Below are 15,763 nucleotides of genomic sequence, written 5' to 3' on the forward strand. Positions count from 1 at the left end.
ACATATGTTTTTTGTGTAACTATATCTCTATTAAATAATTATATAATTACATAAATGATGTCGCATTTTTTTAAACAACWCATGACAATATGGTATCTTTATAATTATCAAATGTAGCATAAAAAACATAAGTAACATAAATAAAAAAGTACCGAGTTTGTTCTGAAAATGTTTAGTGTATTACAGTATATTATGATTGTATTTATTGTTAAATATTTACAGTGTGTTCAACACGTGTGTTGTGTTTGTTATGAATTGAATTGATATTAATTTAAAGTATATTTCAATTAATAAGTGATTCAAACATTTAATGAAATTATGGGAAAAACAAAGAGAGAAAAACATGAAGACATCGATGAAGACATGGATGTAAAGAAAGTGAAGAAAATAAAGATTGAAGAAGAAGTGAAAGAAGAAGAAGAGACAGAAGAGATGTCAATACCATTGAATGACTCGAGACGTTGGACTGAACTGTCTTACGACCAGAAGATAGACTTCACGTCAATCATTGCTAAACCAATGGCGACGAGAAAACTGGCGAAGAAATTGTTTAAATTGATCCGAAAGGCATCGAAAATCAATAGAAAGACATTACTTCGTATCGGACTTAAAGACGTTCAGATGAGGATCAGGAAAGGTATTGATGACCATTGATGACAATAATGATTGATATGATTGATATAAAATTATTATTGATATTAATAGGAGAGACGGGTATTGTTGTGTTTGCTGGAGATGTGACACCAGTTGATGTTATGTGTCATTTGCCGGCAGTTTGTGAGGACAAACAATTGCCATACATTTATGTGCCGCTGAGGGCCGACATCTCAACCGCAGTTGGTATCAAAAGACCAGCTCTTATGGTACTTATTAAAGAAAGTGCTGATTATGAAGACATATATAATGAATGTAAACTTGAAATCAAATCATTACCGCTTCCCATATAATAAATCATTTTATATTAACTTTATTTAAAAACAATTATTTTTGAAATAATGTAATAAAACAATAATTTATAATAACGTTTATAATTATTTTATATTTTCTCACTTAATATCATTTATAATACCTATAATTATTAAGCTATAGTACCGGTAAATCAAAACAAAATGAGACAAAAATGTTTAAAATAAATTAAAAGAGGGTCTAATTGATTGATAAAACCATATTATCTGTCTTTAAGATATTTTCATAACTCTTTTCTTCGACTTCCAAGTCTTTAAGCCACTGTTTTCCAAATTGATTAACTATTTTTGGTAAATAAGACAAATATTATTTATAATCATATCTTAAGTTTACATATTATATAATAAAATTGTTGAAATACTTTGGTTTTGATTAGCACTTTGTTTATCAGTACTAATGCCGAGTTCCCTGAGTGCCGCATAAATCCTTAAGTGGACATAATTTTCATTAAGGTATCGGTTATAGTCTCTCATTGTCTTTTTGAGCCAATTTTTGGCCTCTTCTGAGTTATTAGTGGACAGTTGGATGAGACCCATTTCCAATGTTGTTTGCGGTAATATCGACGAGTTTTTCTCAATATTTTGCTCTCTATAGTATAGTATTACATATGCATTAAAATTATAATTTATAAAAATCTATAATACAATAATAAATTTAATGTAAACTAAAAATACGAACTCATTTAAGATGATATTAAGACATTGTTTTGCTTCCTCATAGTGTCCCTTAAGTTTCAATAGAAATGCTTTATAGAAAAGAGCCGATACATAGCTATCAACACCATTGCCTTCATCTATAGATAATTGATATAAGGATTAGCATTATTTAAATAATAATTACTGGTATTAATAATATGATAAATACCGAAATCCTTTTTAAAAATAGATATATATTTATCAACGCGTTGTAAATGTCGGTCCAAATATATTGGATTATTCTTTAAAAAGTACAGATGATTACTACCATAGAGGGTATCCTATGTTTCAAATTAATTCAACAAAAATTATAATTTTATTATTATTATTGAAAATTTATTACAGTAATGACAGACCAATTCGGGTAACGGAAGAAAGTGATTATTTCGGACATATTTGAGGGACAACTCTACGGCCACCTTCTCGGGTGTTATGGTTTTACCGAAATATCGGATTCTCATATCAGGTATACTCCTATTTTAAAAGTTAAATTGAGTTAATAAAAAAATCATTTATTACACCAAATACTGACTCAAACAACTGATTCGCCTCTTTTTTCATTTGTTGGTCATTATCATCGACTGCTTTAGCAAACTTAAAGATGGCTAAAATGTAAGTAATAATAGCCGGTGAATGAATGGCCTGTTGTCGGACCAGTTCTGCATATTTAATACATTCATCCCATTGACATTTGAGAGCATAACTAAAAGACAGCTCAATGTGAAAGAGCTTATGAGTGACAACTAAATCATTGCCTACTAAACAATCCTTAAACAGTTGGATGGCCTCATCTATATGACCACTCACTTGAGCTAATTTTGCATTTAATATCTTATAGAGTAAACTCTGAAATTTTATAAATTAAATTATTATTTTAAACAAACATTTTATATCTTTTGAATACTTTTGGAAATCGTTTTAATTCTTTGTCTATTATTTGTTGGCTAAGCGTCAAGTCTTTAGGTCCGAGACATCCGTGTGATTGTCCGACAATCCAATAAACCAGAAGCACTACCTGTGCTATTCTAGCACTCAGACCGGGCAATTCAAAAGCAGTTTTGGTTAACTCTTGTAAGGCCCGACTTTCTACTCCCTTATATCCCAGAAAGTTGACAATCCTTAACAGTTTGGGTGGTATGTGACTAATCATTAAGTGTTGTATGCCGTTAGCCAACCGGACTCCCGCTTCAAAGTTTTGTCGTGAAAGCTCTGACTCCCAATTGGTTTTACTCCTCAATATTACTTTACACTCTCTATTGTTTTAAATTAAAATTGTTTTAAATATTATTTGATTTTTCGAGGACTTGCCTGAAGGCGTTGACACACAATCGTAGACGATATGCAATTTTAATCAATGCATAAATGTTTTGTGCCTCCAAAGCACCTAACAGTGCGCTCAGACCCAAAAATTTAGCGTGAGTTAGCTCAGCGTGAACTTCCACTATAAATTTTAATAACCATTATTTTAAAATTAGTGCACAATTTTGTTTTAATAGTTATTAAAAAAAATTATTTGATAACAAACATACTATCACTATATTTATTATAGTCGGGTGTTTTAAATAGTTTAACCAAATCGCTGATAAGTCCAGTACGTCTATATCTATTACTTAATTGAGCCGTTTGTGCCCAACTTTGGGTAGCCCTATCCAAGTCATGCTTTTGTAGTGTAAGTCCGGCATTCAATATAATAATAATAGATCGCAATGAGCTGTGATAAAGACATTTGTCGGCAAAAGGATCTAACATTTGTATAGACGTCTCGAGTCCATTGGTTTCAATGGCCGTCTCTAAGGCCAAAGTTGCCAATCGTATTGACTCTTCAATTGTTGGCAATTCATTGCTACAAAAAATTGTATATAATTTTAATGATGTTTTATATTAATTTTTAAATATATTTTTTCTTAGTTTTTAATGAATTGATGTAAATATAAATTATGTTTTAAAATTGCTTCAAACATAAGGAAATATAATCAAAAATTATTTGAAACCATAAAAATATTAATTGTAATTTTGTTTGCATATAATTCACAAACAAATGTAATTTTCTATAAAAATAAATAAGTTTACATTTGATAGATAACTCATGATTTTAGTGATATTAATACAATAGCTCTAAATTTTAGACATGCATTACAATATAATATATGTTATAGTCTAACTATTAATTATAAAAATTGTTATGTACAATACTACATTACTGTATAATATCAGTATACTATATATTCAATATATTATATTGTAACACAATTTAATTAATAAAATTGCGCAAAACATTGATTGAATAAAATTAAAATTTATACTGTATAAACTATACATAAGTTATAAAATACTAAATTACTATAAAATTCTATAAATATTAAACATAAGTTATATTATAAATAAGTTATATATATATATTAAATAATGTATAAATAATATATTTTATATGAGTTATAAAAAACAACATACCTTTTGTTATTATTATTATTATTTAAATTCATGATTATCCAACATCTGTTAGTCCAAATTATATTAATTAATGAATAAAATTATATTTTTATAAATATATATTTTAATTATATATAATTTAAACAATAAAACTAAATTATTAACAATTTAATTTTATAATTAAAAACATTTTATTTAACAATAACATTATAGTATTTGTATAGTTAGAAATAGTGGTAATATTAATAATACCAGTTTGAAGACTAAAAGGCCGACTAAAATATACATTTGAAAGCTAACAGTGAAAGTTCATATCCTTATCATACATAATCAACTAACGTATAGTTATGTTATAATATACAGAAAACTCGTTTTTCCAGATTATATAACAACATATTAGAGAAAGTTTTGAATTACCATTTGATTGGATTTCACTGTTTTATAATGTTTGGGAAATCATTGCACAATCTATTGGTTAACAATTTGGAAATTTGATATAATTTCCAGTTTTATTCATTTGCATCGTTCATATAATTATTTAGTGTACCTGTATTTTATTTTCTATATAAACAATAATAATTAATGTTTCATATTTCAAATTATTACTTCCATATTTATTTATTTATAAGCACTTAAAATAATTAAAAATATATTTATTATTAAAATCAAAATTGCAGTCTTATTAAAAGTCACAATAATTATTTTTAAGTCTAAGTTTTTATATTTTTAAGTTTAAGGAAAGTCTATAATAAAAAACTTACTTTACAACATATAAACTTCAAAAATTCAATAACTAATGAGAATATCTTATTAAAAACATTTTCTATAAAATACAATAATAAAAAAACTAAATGAAGTCATAATCAAAAATAAAAATTTATAGTTAAAATTAAAAAGAAATTGAAAAAAAACATTTATCATTCATATTGATCCTCAATGTCTTCAAATTCATTTACAATTAATCCCATATCCAACACTTTATCCACATTTATCGGTATATCAATGACTAACTCTTTTTCCGAGTCATCCGATTCGTAATCATTGCCACAGTTTTTACCGTTGATTTCTCTTTCACTGCTCTTATTGTTGCCAATTATCTTATCGTAAATCTTATTGTTATTATCACTACTGTTATCACTATTTAATATATTATTTTTAAATGACAATTCTTTAGTCTTTGTAGTGTTTTCATTGATATCCTCATCATTAGTATCATTAGTATGTGATACAAGTGATTCTTCTTCAGAGTCAGAAATGATGACAATTTCTGCTATGTTTTGGTAATTAATTTGTTTTTCATTTCTTTGCTTTCGTCTATAATTTGTCCGATCTTTTGACACTTTTGGTGTCTCATAAACGCTATCCTCTTCGTCATCGCTGTCATCGATGGTAAATACTTCGACCTTTTTATTTTTGGTCACTTCTAAGCTATCGGAAGTAAAACTCTCGACTCTATCCTCTAAGTTGGGTGTAATTGGCAGCAGATTGTCATTTGAATTGTCTGACATTTTCAATAAATTATCAACACTTTTATTATTAATGTTTTCATTTATAGTCATTTCATCCAAATCGATGACAATGTTTGACTCGGATAATGATAAGTCAAAAATAGACGGTTGGCTCATGAAATCACATGAAGAATCACTATCGTTATCAACCATTTGTTGGATTCTGTCCTCTGTTTGGTTATCCGATTGTTTTATTTCTTTATTATCAGAAGAAACACTTTTGACTTTTTTGACTGATTTTCTCCTTTCAAATGCTTTCTGTCGTTTATTTTCCTTAACTCTTGTTGTGTCAACTCTTTTATTGTTATCATTACATCCAATATTTTCATTATCATTAAAACTCATTCCTCCAATTCCAGAGTCATTACCGAGTGATGTGTCGGAAACATTTGACAATTCATTATTATTGCAATTATCACCAAAGATATCGTTGAAAGTGATTTTGAATCTTTTATTTATATCATTTTCGTAGTTATCAATTAGTTCATCGCACGACATCATTGTTATCGGTTCCCATGTATTGTTTTCGGGGCTAAAATTTAGCCATTTTAGTAGATATTCAACTTTACCATTGATTACGCGTTTTTTAATTACTTTTTCCACTTCATATTCTGGCTCTGAGTCGTCCATCTGTTCCGATCCCTCATCCGATTCACTGGTTGACAGATATTTTTCAGTGTTTGCGTTAATTGGATTCAATACAAATTCAGTTGTCATATTTGATTTAATAAATCAATTTAAATTTAAGTTTTTTGAATTAATAATAAAAGTAATGTATAAGTCATCTCCTAAATAACTCAAATTTCTATAACTGTTTTTCAATTATTCAAAAGTTTGATTAAGTTATGGATTAAAAAAAAATTATTATTAATACTGAAATAATATATTGTTAGTTGTTTTTGACTTTGAATATTCAAAATATAGTATTTAATAATTAATCATATGATAATCACTCAAAAAATAAAATGATAAATCATTGATATAGATTATTCATAAAGTTTATTTAAATTAATTTTTATCTATAATAAATTATAATTTACTAATATATTTTATATTTATTTGTTAACAAACTCATAGCTGAAAATTATTATTGATACTTAAAACTCATTTATTTAAAAATAATGTAATATTACTAATTATTAATATTACAAGTTTATCATTTCGTACATAAAATATAATATAAATTTTAAACTGTGATTTAATTAGTCAAAATGATTATAATAATAAAGTATATAATATAAGTATTATTATTAAGTTTTACTTTGAAAATAGAGTATATAAATAGAGTTAAATTTATAAATAATTTAATTTCGTCTACATTTGATTTAATTGACGCAAAATGACTAATAATCAGAAACAAAATGCTAAGAGAAGTGGTCGCCAGAGACGACCTCCACAAAGACCAGTGTTTCGACCGCAACGTATGGCTCCGGCCCGACGTCTCAGACCTAATATAAGGACTAATAACGACGACGCAAGACTACTATTGTCTAATTTGGGAACAGATATATCTATTCAAGACATTAACCGACAGTTTTCAAAGTATGGAAAAGTGGCTAAAGTTGTGGTTCATCTCAACAACTTTGGAGTATCTGTAGGAACGGCTGAAGTTTGGTTTAGTAAAGGCGATGAATCGGCTTCTGCTAAAAGTAGACTAAATGTCAAAGATATCTTTGATGACGGTATCTATTATTGTTTTTTGCATTTATTTTTTTAATGTATAATTGAATTTATTATATGTTATTACTTATGATTATAGGACGTGTTGTGCGAATCGAGAGATTCAAGAATGTGATCGTAAACAGCAGTTTCTGGAAACACATCCTAAACGTGAGCGACAAATCATCAACAGGTCTATTGAAAGCGGCTCAAGAAATCATCAAAAAGTTTTGATTATTTTAATAACAACTGCTTTTGTGACAAATTATACCAATTAATATGCAAACTATTGACATTATAAAATTATATGATTATTATAAAAATTATAATTAGAAATTAATTTCTAAATTATTATTAATTGAATATTTAATATAACATTGAAATTGTTAAATTATATCTATTATTAATTGGTTACAATTATTGTAATATTTTTTTATTTGCTATTGTATTCAAATAATGACAAAATAATAAATAAAATGATTAAAATATAAAATTTATTATTTTATATTATACAAAATTTATAAATATAAGCCTATATAATTTTTTAAATTATTTTATGCTAAAAATAAATAGCAATTCAATATTGCTACATTTTTGATATATAACATATTTAGCAATATTGTTTTGTTAAAGTGATATTCAATTATATATCACGTGAAATATTATATTAATGATTGTCATATATTAATATATCAAATATCTATATAATTAACATAACATATGATATTAGTCTAGCATTCCTTATTATAGCAATTTGCTTATATAAAAACTATGACTTTCAGAGATGTTAAACATAACTGAAAATATAGTGATAGAGTCATCAAATAAATTGTTTTTCAGACATGAATAACAAATTGCTGGCATCTTATCATAAGTTTTTATTGTCAATGATTCCGGTTATATTCTAGGGTTGGCCATCTTATACTGGTGCTCACCATTGATAAGCAATAATCATATGATAATAAAAAGTTGACATTTAATATGATTATAATGATATTTATTGTGTCATCATTTATGCTTTTATTAATCATTATATTTGCCACTAAAACGATTCACAAAAAAAAGTCGGAACAGAGTTATCAACAGATAGAGAATTAGCCATTTGTAACATCGATATTAACAATAACCATAACTACGATAATATCACTAAATATATCAATCAATTTACTTAAATAAATGTTAATAAAATGAAATAAAAATTATGAACAATAGATCTATCAAATACACATCAAATTGAATTATTTACTGATGAATCACTAGCTTATGATGACTTATACTATGGTGACCAACAAAAGAGAACTTATGATAATCGCGACCATATTTATGAGATATCATACAAAGTTATAATAATCATATTTTTATCAATACATTATCAAATAATATTTGTAATTCAAAAATCTATATATTTACAATTTTCTAATTTTATTTAATGAAAATAGTTTTTAAGATTTATAAATGATTCAGATTTTTTTCTAAATAATTTTGATCAGTCCTTTATAGTCAAATTATATCATTTTGAAATTAATTTAATAAACTATTGTAATTTTATTCTGTTTTAAATAATAATTTTTATATTAGTAATAATTTGTTTTATTTTATTTATAATTTGATTTTTCTAAATTTATTTTATTGTATACAATATTAAAAACTTGTTTATTACAATTTATAATGCAATTTATAATATTTACAATTTTAATTAAATAAACCTATTGAGTAGATTATATAAATATTATAAATAATGTATAGCTTACTAATGTATTTACACAATTGATATCCTAATAAAAATTGTTATAAACAAATCGATATTTACATAAATTTAAATAATTGTAAACATTATTATATTAGCGTATTTATATAAATTATATATATATTACACATTTATTTCACTATATTGTCTCATAAGCTCCACGGGAGCCGACATTTTTGGTGATAATGTGTATAACATGTGATTTACAATTTACAATATGAATGAATGATAATAATTTAAATAACTATTTATAATTATATACATATAAAGTATATTGTATTTTTCTATTTACAATTATATACAATGATATAGTTAAGAATAATCATATATTACAAATTATGATACATTTTAAGTTCAAATCTAATTAAATAAATTATTAGATCTAATATATTATATCCCAAAAATCAGATTGTCTCATTTTGCTTTTATAGGCATATATACACTTAAATACCTTATGTAACCTAAGTATATAAAGTATTTAATAAAATTGAAATTTTGAGCTTTTTTTTGTCACACACACAAACACACACACAAAAGCCCAGAAATACTATGTTTTATAATATAATTAAATATAATTAAATTTTATAAATTAGTTTTACTTGTTATGTCACAAATAAATAATTCACACAACAATCAAGCAATGTATTGTGCTAGATTATAGACATTTAAAAATTTAATAATAATTATTTCAGATTTTTAAAAATTTGTAATGATTTTTATGAGTCATTCAAATAAGGCGTCCACATAAGCTGGGTAGAAGTGGGCGGGGGGTTAATGAGATTAGTAAGCTTGAAAAGTATTTATAAAAATAAAGATTTTTGTGAATTTTATGGAATAGTTAAAAATACTAACATAAACCAAACTGGACTCTTATTTAAAATGACTAAATAATTTTTATCTAGACATTAAAGTTATAATAAAATATTTTATAATGCTAAAATACAATGTATTTATAAAATGATTATTGTTATTATTGATACCAAACTTGAATTTTATAGTTTAATTAAAAATGCAAATCTATATTAAATGCTAAAAAGTGTTGTTAAGCGTATGTTTATCTCAATATTGACTATAAATAAAGTATTCATTTGTTGAGCAATTACTCAAGTGTTCAATAAAACAATTTGTGTTATTAGATAAAACATTGTGTGTTTATAATGCGACTAAATGTCAAATTTAGTATAAATGTCTAAAATGATTAAACAATAGAGTTGGACAAATAGACATTTTTAATAAATTTCCAGAAAATTTCTCAAAAATTAATTTCTATAAAACTCTACTTTATTTAATATACATAATTATCATGGTGATTCAACAAACAAAAATTTTTAGATTCTAGAATTTTTTTTATTTTATAGAAATTTATCTGTTTGACCAACTCTATTAAGCAATGTTTAATAAAACTATTTTATGGTTAATTTAATATATAATAAATATATAACATAAAAATAAAAACTAAATACATTGGAATTTAATATATTTTATATAATATGATATAATAGATAATACATTTCGAAAATTCTCAAAAACTAATTAAAATTAATAAAAATTTGTCAATAAAATTATAATTTATTAATAGAATGCATAGAGTAATACAGTATATTAATATTATTTAGAAATAATTTCTAAAAAGTGAAAAAATTTGTATACCTAAGATATTATAATTTTATATTAGTACCGTAATCTAAATTTTATATTAATAATAACAATAATAATCTCATATTTCATTATTTATTTTATTGTAAAGAATGGATGGAATTTATTTTATGTTTTTACTAATTATACATTTCTATTATAAAATGATTTTATTTAAACCAAAAATATAAAATAAAAATATTATTTTTCAATTCTGTCTATTGATAATTCAAATAATAGATATATAAAGGAATTCAATATCTATTCAGTTATCAGAATTTGTTGACTCTTAGCTATAAATAATGGAATTTAAGATAAAAATATTTTTATATCCATTTATATCTCAAATTTCATTTCACTTCAAATAATATTACTTAAAACCTATGTTATCTCTCATTGTCATTAAATCTCTATATATTACTCAAGTATAATGCAAATGCAGTGCTTTAAAGTTTAAAGTAAATGCATTTAAAATTTAATTTCAATTTTCTCAAAATTTTGTTGTTTTAATTTGTCTATAAAAGCAATTTTAATTGTTTAGAAAATTATATTCATTATACTTTTAACGCTTGATTTGTTGTATTTACTATAATTATTTGAGTTATTGAATACATATTGTATGAATAAATATTCAATTAACGTAGTATTTGATAGCAACAAATAAATTAATAAAATAAATAAAAAGAAATGAATCAATGATTTCTATAAATGAGATGAAAAGTGCTGACATTTGATTTCCTTTAGTAATAATATATTATTATTATTATTATTATTATTATTATTATTATTATTATTATTATTATTATTATTATTATTATTATTATTATTATTATTATTATTATTATTATTATTATTATTATTATTATTATTATTATTATTATTATTATTATTATTATTATTATTATTATTATTATTATTATTATTATTATTATTATTATTATTATTATTATTATTATTATTATTATTATTATTATTATTATTATTATTATTATTATTATTATTATTATTATTATTATTATTATTATTATTATTATTATTATTATTATTATTATTATTATTATTATTATTATTATTATTATTATTATTATTATTATTATTATTATTATTATTATTATTAATATATATATATATATATATTAATAATATTGAAATATTATTCAAGTAGTGGACGGATATGTCGGTGTAATCTTAATGAGCACTCATTGTTCACACAAATGAATATCAAATATTCTGGCATTTAATTAGACAAATGTGTCGACAAATTTTGATGTATATTGAGGCAAATGTGTATATAAGTAGATTTTCTCGTAAATATTTGTATAAATTGATTTTCAAACTTGATATTCAGCTTTTCTCATATCTATAATAGAAAACAAAAGACATTAAATTTAATATTAATTATCAAAAAATAATTTTAAAAATTAATACCGAGAAGACTTCCGGGTGTCCCTAAACTACATATTAAATCATTATGAGCTAAAAATAAAATAAAAAGTATATTAGTTTTATTTTTTTATGATATACCAGTAATCATTTTTTTCAATAAATACCTTTAATATTATTCTGAGATGATCTGGCAATACATTAATGAAATGGATTGATTGAAATGTAAAGTATAAAATGCATTTAAAACACAAACACATTCATTAAAACATGAAATTAAATTTTAAAAAAAACTAAAACCAATTATGAACTTACTGTTTGAGTGTAACGGGACTTCCGCCGTGAGAATGACTACCATTGACGCCGTCCATCACAGGACAAGTGACCATCATATATGCTATAAATCATTTATATATATATTTTTATAAATATTTAATTAATTTATTTATTGATTAAAATTTTCAATAAAACCTTTTTCTAGTTTACGTCTCTTTCTTTTGTTACATATTTTAACGGTACAAACACTTAGTATAATAGCGGCCACAAAAAATAATACACTACCGACTATACCGGCAGTTATAGCACGCGGTCCTCTCATACCTTCCGGTCCTAAAAAATAAATGTAATTTATATACATTAAAAAATTAATTTATTAATTAAATTCAAATAATAATACCTGTAATTTTGTAATCAATGGATTGTCCGATATCTCCAATACCTAATATATTATATGCATTGACACGTATAGTATATTTTGATCCCTGTTGTAAATCTTTAACTGTTTAATACAAATTAAAACAAATTAGTTATAACTTAAACATTAATGAAAATTCTTCGTATGACTGACTCAAGTAAGCCGTGTCTTTGGAAATGGCTTCGGAAGTGATCCACTTTTCATCGCCTTCTTTATATTCAACTGTATAATAGGCCACTTGTGTAGACTTGTCTAATGGAGGTAACCACGAAACCACCCATCCCTGAGCCATCTTCTCAATCGTTACATTACGCACGTGTCCAGGCTTTGGACCGGTAGGCGCTGCTGTTGTTGACGATGGTAAAGTTGGTTCAGCTAATGTATCAGTAGTGCCTGATTTTGTATTTTCCTCTTTAAAATAAAATATAAAAATTCATATAAATTTTTCATAAACTATCTTAAGTAACTGTTTGACGCACCGGCAGGTTGTATAGGAGAATATGTAGAACCGTATGCATCTGTTGGGTATTGACTATTATTACCGTCCCAGCCTAAATTAATAATTAAATATTGTATAGATTTTTAATAATTTTAATTTAATAATTTTTCATTCACTTACTCTTAGTTCGGGCTCTTATTATATTAGAGCCCATTCCCCGACCCAATGAATTAGAGGCAAAAACTTGAAAATCATATTCAGTGTCGGGTTTCAAGTTATATATAGTGAAGGCAGACGTAGCTTCCGGTGGCCTTAATGTCATCCATCCGGTCTCGTCTTCATCGGAAAACCGATAACTTTTGTTATAAAAAATTGAAAATTTTAATATAAATTTATAAGATTATCTAAATTATCAACGAATTCAACGATGAATATACCGTATGCTGAAGTGTTGTTGATGTCCGCCATCGTGATTGGGAACCCACGTCACGGTTGCTGCAAAGGCACTGGTATTAACCGATACATTAGTCGGTGCGTGTGGTGTCGTACCTAATAATTGTTTGATTATAAGAGAAAATCAGTTAATCATTATTAGTTTTACTACTTAATAAATGTCGGTAATAATAAATAGTAATGATTATTACTATCGACAAGTAGTGTAGTTGATGTAACTAATGTGGCGATAATGTTGTCCAAAACACAGTCATACTTTCCGTGATCTTCCTTTTTGATGGACTTTATCGTCAAATTACCGGAACGTATGAATGTCCTATCCTTTGGCAACTTTGAACCATCAGTCTGTCAAATGATAAAAGTTTGTCATTCATGTTATAAGTATATAACAAATATTAGTCATACAGTGTTTAATTTAATAATCATACATTTAAATCATTGCTACATTTGAGTATAAAACTATTGATATAAATATTTAGTATACAGTGTTTATTATATACATTATTATATTATGTATATATTTATAAAAATTTAATCAATTTTGTTTGCATCAATTGATATGTTAAGCCATTTAAAACATTAATTTTAAATTGAATTTCCTTATCAAATGATGAGATGTCATAAAATTCAATAATAAATAAGGTTTGCCCTCTCTTTCTTAGATTTTCTATTAATATAATTGCAAACTTTGACTATAAATTATTGGCAAATGACTTTACAATTGAATTAAGACATGAAATTGATATATAAATTTTGGTATCAATTTGATAGTTGTATATAAAAAATATCTAACAAATAGCTAACAGATAAATGATTGGATCGGGTTTTTTAATTCAGCAGATCTAGTGGTCAACAGAGAAAAGACCATTCATTTATTTTTTTGTGAACAACACAATAGCATTAGACCAACAATAAGATGTATATCCTGACTGACTGTCCCCTACAAAACCAGTGCCACACATATGAAACACATCTCTAAGCTCAACATTATTTCATTTAATGTGAAATCGATTTTTTTCTTTTACAACAACTCGTGTTTGACAACCAAAATAAACTGATAATAATAACCATCACATATAAGAGTATATCTATATAATTATATAGAAATTCTTATAAAAAAATAAATTTTGCATATAATAAATGTTGAAAATTGTTAAATTTAATAAAATAAACAATAATTTGCTTTTCTATAAACTCAAATATTAATTTTAATATATTTTTAAATACATTATATCCATTAGCATTGTATGGGAATTACATAGTGACATAAATAAATATACAGTATACTGTATATATATATATATATATAAAATATACAATTTTATATAAAATGAACTACTAATCCTTTTTGAAAGATTATTATTAAGGTCGCCTTTTTATATTAAATTATATTTATATAAAAGTATTACATAAAAGAGAAGGTATGTGAAGTTAATACTTGAAAAAACATTTTAGCATTTTATAAGATTTAACTTATTTTTATGACATAAAATCTAGTTTCCAAAATAAGCATTTAAATAATAATCTTTATATAAGGCAAATATAGCGTATAGTTACCATATATTACTGTAGGTTTGCATGTTTTTAATATACAGTAGTATAATACTGTATCACTGAGTGAAACAATAATAATATGATTACGAGTAGTGTAACATTATTACTAATAAAAGTTATAACACAGTCATCTCTGGCTATTTGAATTTTATCCTAAATGCAAACCTTTACAAAATGCTATGGAAATGTAATGGTTTTATAAAATAGTGATTATATTATTATACAATTACTATTAAATGTGTCTATTTTTATGGTTCCCAACCATTAATCGATACAAAAGTTATGACCCAATTCTTGGTTATCAATGAAAGCAAACTTATTTGTGTCTCTATTTTTGTCTGCATTTCTCTTACAGTCATATAATCATTACATTTAGTTTGCCATTCATTTATCACATGTCTGTTTGGCATTTGAAGCACAAAAGCCATTCATCGCATATCAAACATTGGTTTATACAATATATACATATATTTATTGATACAATATTTATATATAAAGTATATATAAACCGCAATCCTTTTTGACCTAAAGATTATCCTCTGATAAATGACATGTGACTTAAATGCCTTAAATAACAATATATTATATAAAAAACATTTT

The 15,763-nt window shown here is 24.4% G+C and overlaps 5 protein-coding genes across 5 annotated transcripts in view; 2 read left to right on the top strand and 3 right to left on the bottom strand.

The window, feature by feature from the left end:
* Positions 1–213: 213 nt before the first annotated feature.
* LOC128958489 (H/ACA ribonucleoprotein complex subunit 2-like protein) lies at positions 214–951 on the top strand. Its single transcript, XM_054304354.1, has 2 exons — positions 214–637; positions 706–951. Exons 1-2 carry the CDS (start codon positions 319–321, stop codon positions 945–947), a joined length of 561 nt encoding a protein of 186 aa, XP_054160329.1. The 5' UTR covers positions 214–318; the 3' UTR covers positions 948–951.
* A 99-nt stretch (positions 952–1,050) lies between these two features.
* Positions 1,051–4,463, bottom strand: LOC128958360 (tetratricopeptide repeat protein 39A-like). The gene is made up of 11 exons (XM_054304209.1): positions 4,344–4,463; positions 4,113–4,157; positions 3,191–3,504; positions 2,970–3,102; positions 2,566–2,914; positions 2,194–2,507; positions 2,018–2,135; positions 1,831–1,942; positions 1,645–1,759; positions 1,328–1,554; positions 1,051–1,247 (listed from the first exon to the last, which is right to left on the bottom strand). The coding sequence occupies exons 2-11, from the start codon at positions 4,142–4,144 to the stop codon at positions 1,147–1,149; spliced, it is 1,815 nt and encodes a 604-aa protein (XP_054160184.1). The 5' UTR covers positions 4,145–4,157; positions 4,344–4,463; the 3' UTR covers positions 1,051–1,146.
* A 366-nt stretch (positions 4,464–4,829) lies between these two features.
* On the bottom strand, positions 4,830–6,475 carry LOC128960839 (putative uncharacterized protein DDB_G0282133). Its single transcript, XM_054306978.1, has one exon. The coding sequence runs from the start codon at positions 6,314–6,316 to the stop codon at positions 5,009–5,011; it is 1,308 nt and encodes a 435-aa protein (XP_054162953.1). The 5' UTR covers positions 6,317–6,475; the 3' UTR covers positions 4,830–5,008.
* Positions 6,476–6,875: 400 nt separating this feature from the next.
* On the top strand, positions 6,876–7,582 carry LOC128960850 (uncharacterized). The gene is made up of 2 exons (XM_054306990.1): positions 6,876–7,281; positions 7,359–7,582. Exons 1-2 carry the CDS (start codon positions 6,939–6,941, stop codon positions 7,490–7,492), a joined length of 477 nt encoding a protein of 158 aa, XP_054162965.1. The 5' UTR covers positions 6,876–6,938; the 3' UTR covers positions 7,493–7,582.
* A 4,238-nt stretch (positions 7,583–11,820) lies between these two features.
* Positions 11,821–15,763, bottom strand: part of LOC128960828 (protein turtle-like) — a 55,249-nt gene continuing 51,306 nt past the window's right edge. The window contains exons 7-17 of the mRNA XM_054306968.1: positions 13,801–13,954; positions 13,594–13,705; positions 13,337–13,512; positions 13,197–13,268; positions 12,871–13,128; positions 12,700–12,801; positions 12,495–12,632; positions 12,339–12,420; positions 12,191–12,213; positions 12,069–12,116; positions 11,821–12,000 (exon numbers count right to left, since the gene is read on the bottom strand). Of these exons, the coding sequence (XP_054162943.1) occupies positions 11,972–12,000; positions 12,069–12,116; positions 12,191–12,213; positions 12,339–12,420; positions 12,495–12,632; positions 12,700–12,801; positions 12,871–13,128; positions 13,197–13,268; positions 13,337–13,512; positions 13,594–13,705; positions 13,801–13,954 (1,194 nt within the window). The 3' untranslated portion in view covers positions 11,821–11,971. The remainder of the gene's footprint in view (positions 12,001–12,068; positions 12,117–12,190; positions 12,214–12,338; positions 12,421–12,494; positions 12,633–12,699; positions 12,802–12,870; positions 13,129–13,196; positions 13,269–13,336; positions 13,513–13,593; positions 13,706–13,800; positions 13,955–15,763) is intronic.

The sequence above is a fragment of the Oppia nitens genome, unplaced genomic scaffold (assembly GCF_028296485.1).
Source record: "Oppia nitens isolate AA-2021 unplaced genomic scaffold, nextdenovo-longstitch-racon4-pilon3 scaffold13_pilon_pilon_pilon, whole genome shotgun sequence".
In the NCBI taxonomy this organism is placed as follows: Eukaryota; Metazoa; Arthropoda; class Arachnida; order Sarcoptiformes; family Oppiidae; genus Oppia; species Oppia nitens.